General features: G+C 34.9%; 1 protein-coding gene across 1 annotated transcript in view; it reads right to left on the bottom strand.

The window, feature by feature from the left end:
• The window catches only part of LOC145672402 (cytochrome P450 4C1-like), a 160135-nt gene that overhangs the window by 41414 nt on the left and 101997 nt on the right, over window positions 1–16724 (bottom strand). The window contains exons 6-8 of the mRNA XM_081741557.1: window positions 12163–12348; window positions 6387–6456; window positions 1926–2052 (exon numbers count right to left, since the gene is read on the bottom strand). Of these exons, the coding sequence (XP_081597683.1) occupies window positions 1926–2052; window positions 6387–6456; window positions 12163–12348 (383 nt within the window). The remainder of the gene's footprint in view (window positions 1–1925; window positions 2053–6386; window positions 6457–12162; window positions 12349–16724) is intronic.

Raw genomic sequence — 16724 nt, 5'->3', positions numbered from 1 at the left:
AGCGGTGGAGCATTTACCGCTGGTGCATGGGTCCTTGGTTCGAAACCAGTTCGCGCCAAGTGAACTTTTTTGTGGACAAACATCGTATAGGTGGGTTTTCTCGTGGTTCTGCCGTTTCCTCCCACTTTCTTTATTCTATCATTTCCTTCATTACTCATCATCATCGTGTCCTTTAGACTAACCAGAATAAGCGTGGGACGTAAACTTAAAGATTTCAGTTCTTTCTTTCTTTTCTTTCTTTTTTTTTTCTTCAAATCATCTTTTGTATTCTTCTCGACCTTCTACACAACATAGGATATAATTTACGCAATTTCACTCAAGAAATGTAGTATTTTAAAGAATATTGTTTTACGAACTTCAATTTTAGATTTCATTGATCAGATATGCTAATCTGTATGTCAAGAAAAAAGGATTCATTATATTGTGTCATAGAAAAGTAAATACATAAAAATAACTAATGATAGTTGAAAATGTATAAATTGGTGCATTTACAGCGATACGGTTGACTATACTGATATTCCATTATCATGAATGTCTCTGTGCCTAAGACTATGGCTAGTCCAGGATGCGTTTCCGATGTATTACCCCCCGCAGCGAACGCGACCTAGGTGGCTACTCGGTAATTTTTCCTTTCGCCAGAGTTATAAATCATACTGTGAGCCAGTCACGGTTTCCAAGCCTTACTGTCACAGCTTTATTCTCATTCATGCGAATCACGAGAAATAACCCTATTGTGTTACATAGGTCTTTCTGTGTTTGGCTTATTTTTCGGAATTTCCTTGTATTTTTGTGAATTTTTTTCTGTTATACACGCACGTGCTTTATAATAGCAGAGTCCAATATTCTGCACAAAGAATCTTCCAAGTAGCTGTTTCTTGCTAAAATCCCCTTGACTGGCAACATGTCTTCTCTTTTTCTTCCCTTCCCTTAGACACCTTTTACTGATTCCGAAACAGCAGGCGGTCTATTGTCTCGAAACGCATCAAATACCTTCGACCCGATGTATTCTGCGCGTTTTTATTGTTTTTCGCGTTTGCAGTGCATTGTGGTTAGCTATCCACTCACTAATAGTGAAACTAGCTGCAAGATACAAGTTGAATTAACTTTGATGAATCAAGCTAACATTCACAGTTTGAGTTTAGTGATAAAGTGGAAAAGAAAAGAAGAAATAAAAATAAAATTTAAAAAACAACGGTATCACGACTTATTAGACGAATTCATTTTTTACTCCCATACTAATGCTAAATTCTACCAACATTACTTTCAAAAATCAAACATACAATATTTACAAAATGAGACTAAAAATTTTTGATACGGGACAAGAAAAGGTTTTTCTTTTTATGTTTTGAGAATAGAGTCGATACAAAACGAAATTTCTACATTTCCGAGAGATTTGAGAAAACCCTATGTATTTCTCATTCTGTGCTTAACACTGGCTTGAAAAAAACATTCATTATCAAGTTGGTGCACATCTAGTCAATGCTCTTAGTTGTACATTGGGTTCTTCCCAAAAGAGGACAGCCGGGAAGCACTGTATTTACAGAGAAGAAATAAATTGAATTTCATTTTTAGAAACTTGGACGTAAAGTAATCAATACGGAAAAATATTATCTAGTTACATTTGAGTTTGGTATTTCTTATTACCACCGTAAATGTATTACGTAGTAAACAGTTCTATGTAATTCACTTTGTTATTGGGTAAATATGGAAGCAGAATACAAAATTACAACCTTGGGTGTCCATGGAGACGGTGGAGCAGAAGAGGTACCCCTTGGCACTCAATTATTTATGCACTGAGTTAATAAGTATGCAAAATAGCCAGTTTGTTCTGCAATGTTGCATTAATAATATTCTTTTGCAGCACATAATGGAACTAGTGCAAGAAATAAATACTGTAATTAAAGATTTTTACATGACTCACATACTTTTGATGAGAATCCATGCAATATCTTGAGGCACCGTGCATGCTGCTTTCCTTTAGAAGAAAGGTTGAATAGAAATCTCGGATAAAGCCACGGTCGAAGAAGACGATAAACAATTATTTCACCAATTCTGGAAACAGAATTAATTACACATTGTTATTAAAATTAAAGTTATATAGGTGCAGGAGAGGATGATTCAAATTAACAAGAAATTGGTTGTTTACCAATAAATTCTCCCGTGGGTAAACTAAACATTCTCCAAACGTATCGAAAGAACTAGCTGGTTCCTCCTTCAGTGGTAAGGTAACACAGATAAAAATGAATGAGAGAAATATGGTATGGAAAAAGGAATACACAACACCAAATAAATATAACGTGAGATATGGATACTTAAAAAAAACACAAGCAGAGCACTGAGAAAGAAAGAGCTGAGTTGAAGGAAGCGTGGTGTCTATGTTCCGTCACTATTACAAGATCTAAAATATACATCAAATGTAGATAACCAGATTTTATCAATGTTTCCAAAATTCAGATTTGAAGCCGGGTTATGTTTATGAATAAAGAATGATTCTTTAATCTCCTTTTGTTTTGGCTCTTTTTTTTAATTTCCCTTTGATAGGTCCAGCAAAATCAAAACAAAACAAAACAAAAACAACAGGATATTAAAGAATCATTCTTTGTTTACAAATATAAACCAGGTGTAAATCATTCCCGGCGGGAGCTCATGTGGTTCGGATTCCACGTTAATCAGTAGGTCCACGTCTCATATAGCCTCGCTGCTGAACAGGACGCTAAACTAAAATCAACTCAACAGGTGTAAATCTGGATTGCACCAACGTTGATAAATTTGGTTACTTACCTTTGATGTATATTTTAGATCCAGCAATAGTGCCCTAACATAAACACAACGCTTCGTTCAACTCAGCTCTTTCTTTTGGACTGTCCTTTGCTTGTGGGCATTTTAGTACTCATGTCTCATGTTATATTTATTTGTTGCTATCTATTCCTTTACTACCATATTTTTCTCATCCATTTTTATCCTTGTCACCTTACCATTCAAGACAGAATTACCTTGTTGTTCCGATATATTTGGAGAATTTTTAGTTTCCCCACGGGAGGATTTATTGGTAAATCATTAATTTTTATTCTGTCATTACTTGAAATCGAAGAGGGGGCCGCGGTGGCTCAGTGGTAGAGCGTTCACCTCTGGTGCATGGCGTCTCGGACTCAAATCCTGCTCCCGCCAAGTGAACTTTTGGTGGACAAACACCGTGTGCACGGGTTTTCTCGGGGTTCTCCCGTTTCCTCTCACTTTCTTCATTCCACCGTTCCATTCATTTCTCATAATCACCGTCTCTTTTAGCCTAACCGGCATAATCGTGGGCTGTAAAACTCAAACATTTCATTTCATTTCATTTTGAAACCGAAGATCCCGTGTTTCATTCCCGGTGGGAAAGCGTTTTAAAAAATACATTACACTAGTTCAAATTTTATCTTAAAATGTCTCGTATAGTCTCAGTGCTGAGAAAAGACGCTAAATTTCAAGAAACAGTGACAATTCAATACAAATAGAAATATTACAAGCGAAATACACAGTTTTAATATGCAATACAAACCAACGTATTATACAGATGAACATAAGAATCTCTGGCACTATTTAAGCAAATAAAATGGAAGATAGTATTGCTAATGGAGCACATAAAAGAAATCTGAAAACACGAATATGTTCCTCACTAATATTTACATTATTCCTATTATACAAAGTGCGTTCAATAAATATCCTTAAAAGCTGTAAAAAAAAAAAAAAATACAAAACTTCGACAAACTTCTTTGTTATTTTTTGATGGTGTAGTAGAACTATATCAGACGAAGCTGGCACGCCTGTTTCGCGAACATGGTGTTGGGAATCAGTGAAACAAGATGGCAGCATCCTTACAAGTTTGCACCAACGTTGAACCGCGAAGTGTCATTAGATTTCTGTTAGCTAAAGCGTTGAAACCAATCGAAATTCACCGTCGGATGGCAGTACAATATGATAAAAGTTGTTTTGAGTTGAACACAAGTGTAATACGCACATTTTCCCGTATCAACCAGGGTCGTCTGGCCAAGCGGGAAACCGGGAAATTTCCTCGATAGCGAGTCCTAGACTGAATTTTTAGTTACTTTTCCGCCTTGTATCGTAAGCAGTGGTGCATATACAAAAAGAAACACGTCAAGCACTCCTCTCCTAAAGCATCATGTGTTAAAAGCATCATAACGAACCTTGTGTAGATGCAAATTTAATTCAGCTTTCTTTCCGTTCTGCCACAAAAAAAAAAAAAAAAAATGCTTAAAGGTAATAATAAAATTCATTCATCCACACCTTACTTTAAAATGATCTATACTTCCTAAGGACTGTGTGGTTTAGTGTGAAATAACACCTTTGAGGGTAAAAGGTCTTGGCTTGTGTGAAATAAGTACAATATACTTAGATTTGCTTCGAGTTGTGCGAGTATCAGAATTTTGTAGGCTCTTTTTATATCTGGTTAAATGGACCTCTCCTACCTGTAACAGGAAGATTCTCACATCATGAATAAAAGCAAATCATTTATACAAATGCCATATGTTAAGATCATGATCCATTCGTTTAAATTATAAATTACTTCTGATGCTTCATATATGTGTTTGTATATGCACCAGGAACACCTATGAGGTGTTCATGGCACTGGTGCGCCACTGTTATTTTAGAGGGAGATATAAAGTAATGGAGTTTGTGCAGATGATTGTAGAGTTGCAAGAGCAGAATGAGGGATTATGTATTATGTCAGATCAGTCAGTGTCAGAGGAGAAATTACTGTCTAAAAAAAGTGTTAAATTTGCATTTTAAGACTTTTCAGTGTACATATTTGATCCGAGTGACACTTCGAACTCCCTTTTGTTGTCGGAGAGGGGACAGTACGTACATTTGAGTGTGCCCCCTAGAAAGTAGCTTCCTGGTGGGCCCTTGAGTTGCAGTACGGCCCTGGTATCAACTATCACATTGTTGTTCTCCGTGACTACACAGACAGAGCATCCTAAACGTGGCGAATCTTCAGCACTTGCCGTTCGAACTTATTTGCCTTCTCGTACACCACCCACTCCCTCATCTAATGAACGTCTTTTTATAGGGGCCTTTTTATAGATTAAGTGTTTCCAACTAGCTACTAGTTTTTTATGCAACATCAAGTGATTGATTGCAGTAGAAAAGTTATTACCGTTTTGAACTTCCACGGAGAAGATCTGGGTTCGATTTCTGCCGGGACCATTGAATTTCAATTTTAATCCCTACTCAGTACGAGGAAGATCTATGGACATAGGCGGCGCCACAATAGGTGCAGTGGGTGCAGCTGCACCCACATTAACCTCGATTTTCAGGTTTCCTACAATAATTCTTTCCAGTTTGTATATTTATTGTTTCCTGTGTCTGGATATATTTAAGTGACGGTGGATATATTTGAGTGAAAGGGTGTATGTGAATTTCTACAGATTAATGAGAAAGTTTTCGGTGATTCCGGATTCAAGTTTTCAGAGCTGCTCATGCAAACGGAGTTTCTCCAAGATCGATAGTTGTCAAGTCCAAACTAAGATCGACTATACTTCAACAGAGACTCAATTTCATAATGTTGCTTTCTGTTGAAAAGTCGATTTCAGTGAGCACAGATATGTCGTTAAAGAATTTAAAGCCGTGGCTCCATTCAACAGAAGAATGCCCTTATAAAAACTCTTGTAATTGATGCCATTGAAAGAAAAAGTACTCCTATACACTTAAAAATTCTGATATTTCTTTGATAAATCCATAACTCACGTACACGTATAACCAAGTATGAAGTTTCTTTAAATATGTACATAAAAGTTTTTATTGTGTATATTGTTAATATTTTTTACTATGTCTTATCCCTACCCAGTCTGTACCCACATTATCAAAATCCTGGCGCCGTCTATGCCTATGAAGAAGGAAACAGATGATAGAGTGAAGAGAAACTGGGGTAGGTCAATGATCCAGATTTGATATTTTCAGTTTTGTCCAGCCATTTTCTAACTCATGTATGATCAATATCTTTCTTCCTTCTCATATGCAACGTATAAAGAAATAAGACATTACAATATGCACAAGGAGCTATAATATCGATATACGCTGTCCATTAGAGAACATGCTCCAAATAATAGACTTGTGTTAGAATAGAGAAATGGTTCATGCTTCACCTACTCTACACCATAAAGATATGCTTGAGTACTGGCAGAAGCTGTCGCAGCGAAGAAAGTTTCATGCGTGTTGGCTTGGGTTACATATGTTAAGGCGTTTTAAAGCTTCAAATGGGCTGGATCTCAACTAATTTAATTACACCATTCAGCGATACATAGTTTTTGCTAGTGAATGTACAGCTATATATGCATACAATAAGACAAATACGTATTTTCAAAATATCCAATATATTGCATACTTACTCATATATAGCTGAAACATATTCTGAATCTGCTCCTTCTTGAGCATTAATTTCTGTTCCCATTGCAGATTCTGAAACATTATAAAGATATTTTATTTTTGTTTACATTTCATTAACAGGCATTACTATTATTTTAGTTTCAGAACTTGAATTTGTTTAAATATTCTTCACTTCATGTTCTAATTTCTTTTAACCATAAAAATGATAAGAATATTTATTAATTGCGCTGTGGCAAAAACGACTTTAAAAAGATCAAATGTATTGAAAGCAATGCTCTACTAAACGCAATGAAAAGATCAACCCATTAAATAGTTGTTAAAAATTAAAATCCCGTATCCAGATACCAAGAAATTTTCACCAGTATCAGAATCCGTAAACTTCTATCAAGCTGGATGTGGTGCCAAAAACTTCATCCACAGGAGCACTTTAACGTTGCTTCTGTGTATGAAAGATTTAATAATTTCATATTTTCTGGATTTAATCTAAACCGGTGCAATGGATGAAATACATGATAATCTTAAAATAAAATAAAAAATGTCACTGAAAAGTCATTGGGTTGAGATTATTTCGGTAAAAAGAAATGCCTCATTTTAATACCTGAAATGGTTTCGCTAATCTATAGATAGATAAACAAATATATTATTCACAAATGCCTAAAATTAACCCGAAAATCAGAATTTCTTCCTCAAGAAATATACACACAATTGTCTCCTAGATATTAGACAAAACTCGTGTCAAATCACCACAAATACATGCTGCGAAAGCGTTTAGCGCATAAACATTGGTTATCTTCATCGTATTCCATCTTTATAATATATATATGAGACAGAGCTTAAAAGATTAGCGTTCATATTGTAATAAGAAAGAATTAATTAATTATTATTTCCATATATTGCTGTTTTACTTTACTGGTTTGGTTATATACATTACCTATTAAAACTGAACTTGGATAAAACAATGATACCTTACCGTATTGTGTTATTTTGTAATTCCTCTTCTCTTATAATTATATGGACTTTTCATGACATAGTAAACACAAGGAATGAACAATCCTAAAAAGATGTTGGAAATTTAAAGATGGAAAGATTGTTGAAAGTAATAAAAGGTACAGTTCATCGAAATGATACTGTCATCCTGAACAACTAGACAATTATTTGGTCCTGCACAAGCAGATCGAGAACGCACGCGTAATAGCATGGGAGAATTAAACTGAAGAACAGAAGGTCCAAGATGAAATTCAAGGAAACATCTGCGGAATATAACATCACAGAATAAAGTAGAAAGAGCATGAAACCAAAACGTAAAGGGTCTTTCTTACTAAGGTAGTGAAATGGGCCCTTGATCCAAATTGGGTCGCTATTGACCCAGAAGGTTACCCTTGACCTGAAACTACCTAAAAAAAAATGATCCCTTACCTCCTCCCCTTACCGAATCATCGTGTCATACAAGCTCAAAATTGAATATTTTTTTAATTTTGGTCTGGTAGTCGAAAAATTTTAAAAGTTTCACAGATTGTAGATACTATCTAGATGAAAATGTGCAAATTTTTTCGAAACCATCGATGCGTATTTTCTTTATATTTTATTTTATTTTATTTATTTATTTATTTATTTATTTATTTTATTTTATTTCTTTTTGCTAGTTGAAAATTTCAAAAATCTGTAGAAATTTTTTTGGGGGGGGGGGGACACGTCGCTGACTTTTTGGTTAAAACATATGTTATACCCTTAGGTACAACATATATTTTTAAGGGGGCTGAAAGTGATTGCAACATTGTCAAAAAGAAATAAAACTGAAAACAAATAACATTTATAATGTAAAAAGAGTGTTAACTTTTCCATGTACTTAAGGGTACCGTACAAACTTAACGCCTCTTTTCCTCATAATTCTGGTAACTGGATTTGATTCTCTGAACGTCCCAAATATTTCTTGAAATACTATGCTTAAAGTTTTTACTTTGTAATAGTTGTAGGTTACTATATCTCATTATCCTTATAGTATATACCCTGATCTTACTAGGATTGTAATGAAGAGGTTAATGACGGGTAGGTACATACGCAGGAATTAATTTCAGAAGGGGTCCAAAGTTTTAGGAGGTTCAAATTTAATATGAGGTTAAATTATATTAAGATACTATGATCTCCCCTGAAATTAAACTAAATTTACAGCAAAGTCGGGATTACAGGGGGTGTTCGAACCCCAGAGCCTACCCACTGCGTACGTTCCTGATGATGGTATATTTTAGTATCAATTTCACCTTAATAAATTACATGTTTTTGAAGCTATTGTTGTTAGCCAGGATTGACATAAAAAGTTGTTTCTTGTCGATTTTCCCTGAAACTTCATGAGAGTTGACCTTCAAGTATGCCTTCTATTCAATTAAATAAAATGTGTCGAGTGTCTCATCTCTGGATAAAAACATATTCCACTATAGGCTAAACCTTTTCTAGAATTCATAACTTTGCTTTGGAAATGAAGCATTGTTTTATTTTTTTTTTTTAAGTTTATTTACCCACGATTTGACCAAGACTAAGGGAGACCGTGATGGTAAGAAAACGAGGTTTATGATGTTAAAAAATAGAGATATTGTATATATTGTATACAAAATGCATTAAGAACATGAAAAAATGGCCCAACAATTGTGAAAATAATTAAATTTGTAACTATATCTAACTAAATGATTAAATTTGTAGCTGTAACTAACATATCAAATGATGGACATCGTGCCTACGATACCAGAAGAAAATAAGATAGCTTCTTCAATTGAAATATAAGGGAGGATCAGATATTTTCGGAGTTTCGTCTGTTTTACAGGAATGAGGAGTGAGCGGTAATTTTAATACATGGAGTTGGCAGCTATGTAGAATTTCAGCCAGCCGCCACGTACGGCGCTAGTTGTAGGTAAACACAAGTGGCGACTTGTTTGAAAAACTGGTCTTACGAGGAAGTCCGCTCAGTTATTCGATTTCTCTGAGCGAAACCAGTGTGACTACCATTAGTACTTTCGTACTAGATCTAGTACCTTTTATAATATTTTACTGTTCTAGTACGTTCATCAACAAATCTAGTACTTTTCTCCTCCAGTTCTTTTCTTATAAATACAATTGCGAGAGAAAAAGGAATCTCATTAAGATTTGGCAATATACGATAATTTCACTGTTCCTGGTAACATTTTTCTATCTTTTTTTTTAAACAATGGTATTTACAAGAGCGAAAGTGGGACATAGGTGCCGTCCAGTCGCCTCCTCCAATTGATAAATGACCACAGTAAACAATATTACATATTTGGTGATCTGTTTAAACAGTAGGCTATTAAGGAATTAAAAATCGATTTTCTCAATAACTCTATTTTTATTATATTTGTTGTTTTCTCCCGACATCCTCTATATTTCTCATACTTGTGCTACTTTGGTGGCTTTACAGTGAGTTCTAATACGACAATTAAGCAAAGATTCCGTCAAGCTTTTTTTAGTTTGGGGGTGTAAAGTCAAAATTGCAAGTGTGTAAATGATTTGAACGGTTTTTATCGAATTTTGACTGTAAAAAAAATTAAAATTGGGGGTTTCCACAAGGGAGGGGAAGCTGCCGGAAACCTTCTAATAAGATATTAATATCGTAAAATGTCATAAATAGAGGGAAACTTGAGCAGATAAAATTTTAGTACTTTTTCCCCCAGATCTAGTACTTTTTTCTGCATAGGTTAGTACGAAATATTTTTGCTGGGTGGTCACACTGAGCGAAACATATAACAGCTGCTGAAATTCACCGGCAGCTCGTAAAGGTTTACGGAGAGACTGTAATGTCTCTTCAGTACGTCGCAGAATGGTGTCGAAAGTTTGGGGCTGGTAGAGAAAAAGTCATCAACGAGGAGTGTAGTGGCCTGCCCAGCACGGCATCAACACCATCGACCACTCTCCCTACAGCCCGGAACTCCCTCCAAGACACTTTTACCTGTTATCGCACTTGAAGGAGCATTTAGAACATCGACGCTTCGTTTCAAACGAGGATGTGAAACACTTCGAGACAACGTGGCGTAACACGCAAGGACAGGATTCTTTTTACCGGGAGGGAACGTTCAAACTCATCACATGATGAGTCTCAAGCGATATGGAAACTACGTCGAAAAATAACATAATGTACGTAATATCTGTTGGTTTTATTACTTATATTAAGTAATATCTACACGTTTTACTGGAAGTAATTTTAGTTTCTAATCACTCCTCGTATCTAAGTTTGATTTTAAATATAAATAACCAAATATAACATAAATGTAAACAACTTAATGGTTAAGGCAAATACAGAAAATTATTCAGCGTAAACTACACTTATTTTCCGCATCTCGGCCTACTATGCACATAGAATGGTGTGTTTCCATGTCCTGCACGTCACTACAAACTTAAAGAAATAATACTTCCACGTAAATCGTATAATTATTGTTTAGAATTAACCAATTGTGTTTGAAAAATCGAAAAGTAAACATTAAGACACATTCGGGGGAGAGGGGACTTCCTAGATTTGTTGCCTCTTTCCATCAAGATACAGATCATCGAAAAAGTAATAAATTTAAACATGAGAAATAATTTTAAAAATGTTATACACATACAAATGAATTTTGGAAATATGTGATGCAAATGAAAACTGCAAGTTTTTATAATTTTCTTACACATGGTTGCAGTACATTAGCGTTGTCTTGACAACACAGAAACAAAGTGTGTAGTTCAGATTCTCTTTTGTTTCGCTTGTAAATTGTCATGAGAAAATGTGTTTATCTTGGTGCAAAGTCTCGAATATATTGCCAAAATCAACAGAATGACAAAAAAATATAATAAATTATCAAAAATGATCAAGAAATCACTAAATCTTAGGAAAAATGGAAACAAAATACGTAAAAACTAAAAATTGGAAAAAAATACAAAAAAACAATACACTTTAAAATTACTTTTTTTTTATTCCTGAACGAAGTGTAATATTATGCATATTTGGCTGACACTGTGTATGTGATACCACAAAAATGAACGTCCGTCCCGTACCGATGACAGTAATGAACGGATTAGGGAAATGAAAAAAGTGGAAGGAAATGGAAGAACACCAAAAAAGCCTACCCATACGGTGTTTGCTACCAATAATACCACTTGGCTGAAGATGGAGTCAAAATGAAAATGAAAATGAAGTGAAATCTAAGTCTTACGTCCCACGTTTATGCCGGTTAGGCTAAAGGAGATGGTGATGATGAGAAATGAATGAAATGGTGAAATGAAGAAAGTTTGAGAAAACGGGAGAACCCAGAGAAAACTCACGCACACGGTGTTTGTCCACCACAAAGTTCACTTGGCGCGAACTGGGATCGAACGAAATACTCTACGCACCAGAGGTGAACGCTCCACCACTGAGCCACCGCAGCCCTGAAGGTGGAATCAAAGCAGAGACGTCACGCACCTCACATGAAGAAATGTAAATGATACAATTGCATAATTTGTAATTCAAAACAGTTCAAGATTTTACAATAAATGGAGATTTCTCTTTCTATTTAGAGGGATACTGGCAATAGAGTATCTGTGATAAATTTAATTTCTTGGATAGATTACTCCTTTGCTTCCTATATGAGAATCTCCTTCTTTGTCCATACTCCACCAGCAGCTAGTAGAAAATTATCCGTTCTTCCGAATTCTAGTGGCAAATAAACCAACCAGCACAAAATATCTAATTCTGTAAGAGTAAGAAACACTTTAATATCATTATTATAACATAATTGTTTCAATTCATGATAATATACTTACCACATATAATATCCAAAGTACATCTTGTTATGTAAGGATATATGTCAAATGCATTTTTCCCACACTCCTGTGTCAGTTTTCGCACTAAAATATTACTTTTAGTATTAAAAATGTCTATAAAATCCTCCAGAACCTTAAAATGAAAGGCTGGTGTGATTATTTTCCTGTGAGTTTGCCACTTCTGTCCTGAAATGGAAATAACAATATAAAGTTTTAAAAAAATGTTATAAATATAAAAAAATACAAGGGGTGTTCGTTATATTCTAAACCTAAAGGTGACGCAACAATTGTGAGATGATGAAACTCAGTGAAACGACTACTTCATCCTTCCTCAGCGTATAAACAATCGTAAAAGGTGCTGCCATTTATCGTTCGCTTCTGGTAAGGTGAGGAACCTTAATTTCCAGCGATATCTACGAAAGCTGCACGATAATGTTTCTGTGCAGTGGAACTGCTGAGCAACAGAAATCCGGACTGTTAAATAGCAGTTTTAGAAACACCAGCTCATGCACAGGAAAATTGCCAAGCAGCTTTCGTGGATATCACTGGGGATCAAGTTCCGCATCTAATAAAAACCGAACGATAAATATCAGTGCTTTGTGCTTGTTTTTATTCTAAGGGAAAATGATGCAACGTTACACTGAGATTCGTTATTTGACAATTGTTGTATCACCTTTGGGTTTAGAATATAATAAACGCGCTTCATATTGGGAGTTATCAATGTTTAATATTAGTTAATTTTAAGTTATTCTAATTTCTTATTAAAATATCTTAGCTCATGGTAATTAAAATGTAATAGAAAAGACTGGGGAAGAATTAATATTGGCTCAATAATGATAAGCCCTTATTCAATCGATCCAGCGTGCCACGAATATAGTCCATCTCTTTCCTTAATCCTCTATTCAAACAAAAAATGATAGAAGTCATCCACTTCCGGTTTCGACGCTGATGCCCATGGAGCAAAATCGGTCAAGGATTTTGAGAAGCGGTTTCCTACAATCGATTCAATGCCTCACGAGTAGGTTCCATCTCCTTCGATATTCCTGTATTCAAACCGGAAGTGGTAGACATCAACAATTTTCAGTTTTAACATTGAGAATAAGAACGGTAATAAATAGTAGATAGACAAGTGAATTTTGAGAATCGATTTCTTAGCTTCAAGTAACCAAACAATCACTATACCTGCAACATTGTAATAAAACTGGAAGTGGTTGAAATTTAGTACTACTTCCGAGTTCAATACTTAAATCCATGGAGCAAAAACGGTAAAAGGATTTCGAAAGCAGTTTCTCTTTTTGACACAAACTCAGTGTCCCAAGAATGAGTTTCTTCTGGATTCTTATCTATCGGTCGAAACCGGAAATGGTGAAAAAACTGGTTCATATACATATTTTTTGTTACAACTAGGGTTGTTTTCTTTAAAACAAACGATTAAAACTTGTTTTAAACAATTTATTTTGTTTTAAACATGTGTAATTTTAAAGAATTGTTTTAAATATATGTTTATTTTTATTTTATTTTTGTAAAAAAATTTGCCAGAGAAAGAAAATTATCAAAAAGTGCTCCCCATTCCTAAAACTATTTTCTTCCCATGTGAATGTTTTATCTCTCGTAGCTTTAGCTGATCAATGTTATGATCTATAATGTATTTTATCTCTTTCTTCCCCGTGTTTTTAACGTTTATTGTATTGTTTAAATGTTGATCAGTTAACTTGCGACAAAGTGTCGTCTAGTCGAAGGTTGGATTAATTGTAGAACTAATTTTAAAAAATAAATAAATAAAAAGAATTATCATGGAAACAAGTTTTTGTGTTGTATTCAGAAAACAAACAAAGGATTCTTTGCTGAATAGCGGTTCTGAAATTAAAATATCGCAGGCATTCGTTGATCCAGTACATGTTGGTTCTCAGTCTCTGTACAACTTGGGCTCGCCTCTGTACATGTACTTGCTTGTACATGTACTTGCTTAACATGAGTTTTACGGGAAGTGAAAAGGACATCATTTGTAGCAAATTTATTAAAGTAACTCAAATTCCATCAAAGAAAACGACCATACGAGCTCGTTGCAAAACATGTAAGAAAGAAATAATTGGTTAAGCTCAAAGAATGAAGAATCATTATGAAAAATGCAATGCGGTGAAAAAACTGGGAACCCAAACATATGGTAGAAGTGTTGATCCGAAAATTGCTTCTGATGATTCCAACGTCAGTGATGCGGTTGACATGCAGCTCGGAATTTCAGGTAAGAATTAATTTTGTATCATCATCATTCTCTTCATTATATTATGAAAATTTTATTTCGTCTCTCTCTTCTACCTCCGTTTTAAATTTTCTTGAAAACTGTACACCTTGGTATAGCTTGTATTGTAGGGAGCAGGCGAGAAAGCACAAGGTACGGCAATCACCTGCATAACTAGCCATTAAAGCCTGACACTTATTATCACATCATTGAGAAACATCAGTGAGGCTTCTGCATCGACTTAATTTACACTTGTTTGTCTGTATGTGTGCACTACGCTCACAATTTTCGGTCTTGTAACATTAAATTTTCAGGGTAGAAGCATGAGGCGTTCGGAATTTGCTGCATACATTTTGACTGCGATCCGAAGTAAAATTTCAAAATTAGGGGTTCGGATTCCACTTTAAACAATAAGCCCTGTCTCATATAACCTTGCTACTGATGGAAAACTGTAAACAGTCAAACTAAACAAACTAATTTTATGCGTTTCAAACAAACTTGGGTTGCAGGATAAATTTAACTTTAACATAGTCTTTTTAAAATATTTTTAGATATAGGGCGTTCAGAGCAGAAGGGATCCAAGTCCATTTTCAGAAAGGTTCACTTTTGCTGAGCAAACGCAGTATCTTCGTAGTGAAGAGTCCGAAATAAATGAAACAAAAAAAAAAAAAAAAAACTTCGTGAAAGGATGTCGGCTAGATTTTCATAGGACAACCGCTAGACAATGGCGTTAATGGTATGGGGGAACAGGAGAGCTAATTTCAACCTCCTTACTCATTAATTTAAGATATTAACATCATATTGTGAACGCTGGAAAGTGTGTCAAAAAGAATACGCCAATGGAAAACGTCATATCTTCGCAACCATGAATCCAACATGAAAGAAAGAAAAACTACGTGAGAAGGTGCAATCTAGAGTTTTATATGATTGCTGCTAGAGAGGGGCGTCCGTTTAGAAGTCACCCGTCCCTAACCTGAATTTCAGATTTTTGGGACAATAATGCAGATTTAAAAATCTTTTGCTTATCAAAGTCCAACTGCAAAATAAATTGAAGTTCTTACACTGAATAAATACGGATTTTGATCTGTTATAATTCATTTCCATTGGCCGTAAGGAGCTGTAGGTCTATATTGCTTTCTTGTGTATTTTTTGCCCTACTTTCAAAAGTGGCTCTACTTTCAAGTTTTGTCCCTGATTAAAATTCTGGAAATTGGACCAAAGCAACTCTCCAATTTTGATAATTTGTATTTCCTCCGTATTTATTCTGTTGGACCTCAAGCTTGTTCTGTTGGACTTTGTTTATCAAAAGATTTCTAAAACTGTCTTACTGCCTCCAAAATCTGAATAGAAATTCAGGATGGTGGTTGGGGCGGTTGCCCTCCTGCCCACTGACGCCCCTATCTAGTGGTTGTGATTTGTAACTGTCCCACGCCTTTTCACGTGGTTTTAATTATATTTATTTCGGACTCTTGACTTCGAAGATATTACGCTTTGAAATAGAATTCATTTGGTGAGCAAAACTGAGCTTTATTGAAAATGGACTTGAATCCATTGTGCTCTGAACGCCCCAAGTATTATTTTTCTTCAATAAATTATTGATTTCAAAACAACCAGTTACATAGATTTGTAGAAAATATTCTGAAGTTAGCACAACACGAAGTGTGCTTCAAGCATTACTTTTCGAAAATGTATTATTTTAGAATAATTTTATTAGGACCAGTGTTCTGAAATAGTAATCTAATTTTGCAACTAAGATCTCACCCGCTTCTGTGAAAAGCGAGCTTAATCCCTAAGGGCATAATTAGGAAACTTCCAGAAGCAGTTACTCCGAAATGACTTGTTTTAGGGCTAAAATAACCGCACAAGCGTATTTTTGGTAAAATTCGAGCCTTAAAACATGTAACATGACTCCCTTTGTATTTGAAATTTCGAATAGCAATGAAAGATTGCCGCCATGATGCTTGATGTGTCAAACCACTTCCAAGTTTCATTATTCCCCTTCAACCCGTTCTCAACATACAAGGATTTTGAGGACTTTTGTTTGAAAATGTATATTGATAGATTGTGTGAAATTTCCATAGTAGGTAGATTTTAAAATCTACCTAAAAAGCTTATTACAATCAAGAAAGTACTTACGAGTCATTGGCAAGAGGGTGTAATAAAAGGGGGTCGTGATATGAAATAAACTGAGAATTACTAATCTATACTGAAATATACTGTACCCAATACAGTGTAATCTTAACCAGGATAAAATAAATGAAAAGGTCGGTTGCAAGTACAGAGCAAAAAGTTTTAACAAATAAGTTATTACACGTTTTTGAAA

This window comes from Thermobia domestica, chromosome 16 (assembly GCF_964235325.1).
Source record: "Thermobia domestica chromosome 16, izTheDome1.hap1.1, whole genome shotgun sequence".
NCBI lineage: Eukaryota > Metazoa > Arthropoda > Insecta > Zygentoma > Lepismatidae > Thermobia > Thermobia domestica.
The sequence above is the reverse complement of the archived record's forward strand: the minus strand, read 5'-3'. Positions and strand labels throughout refer to the sequence as shown.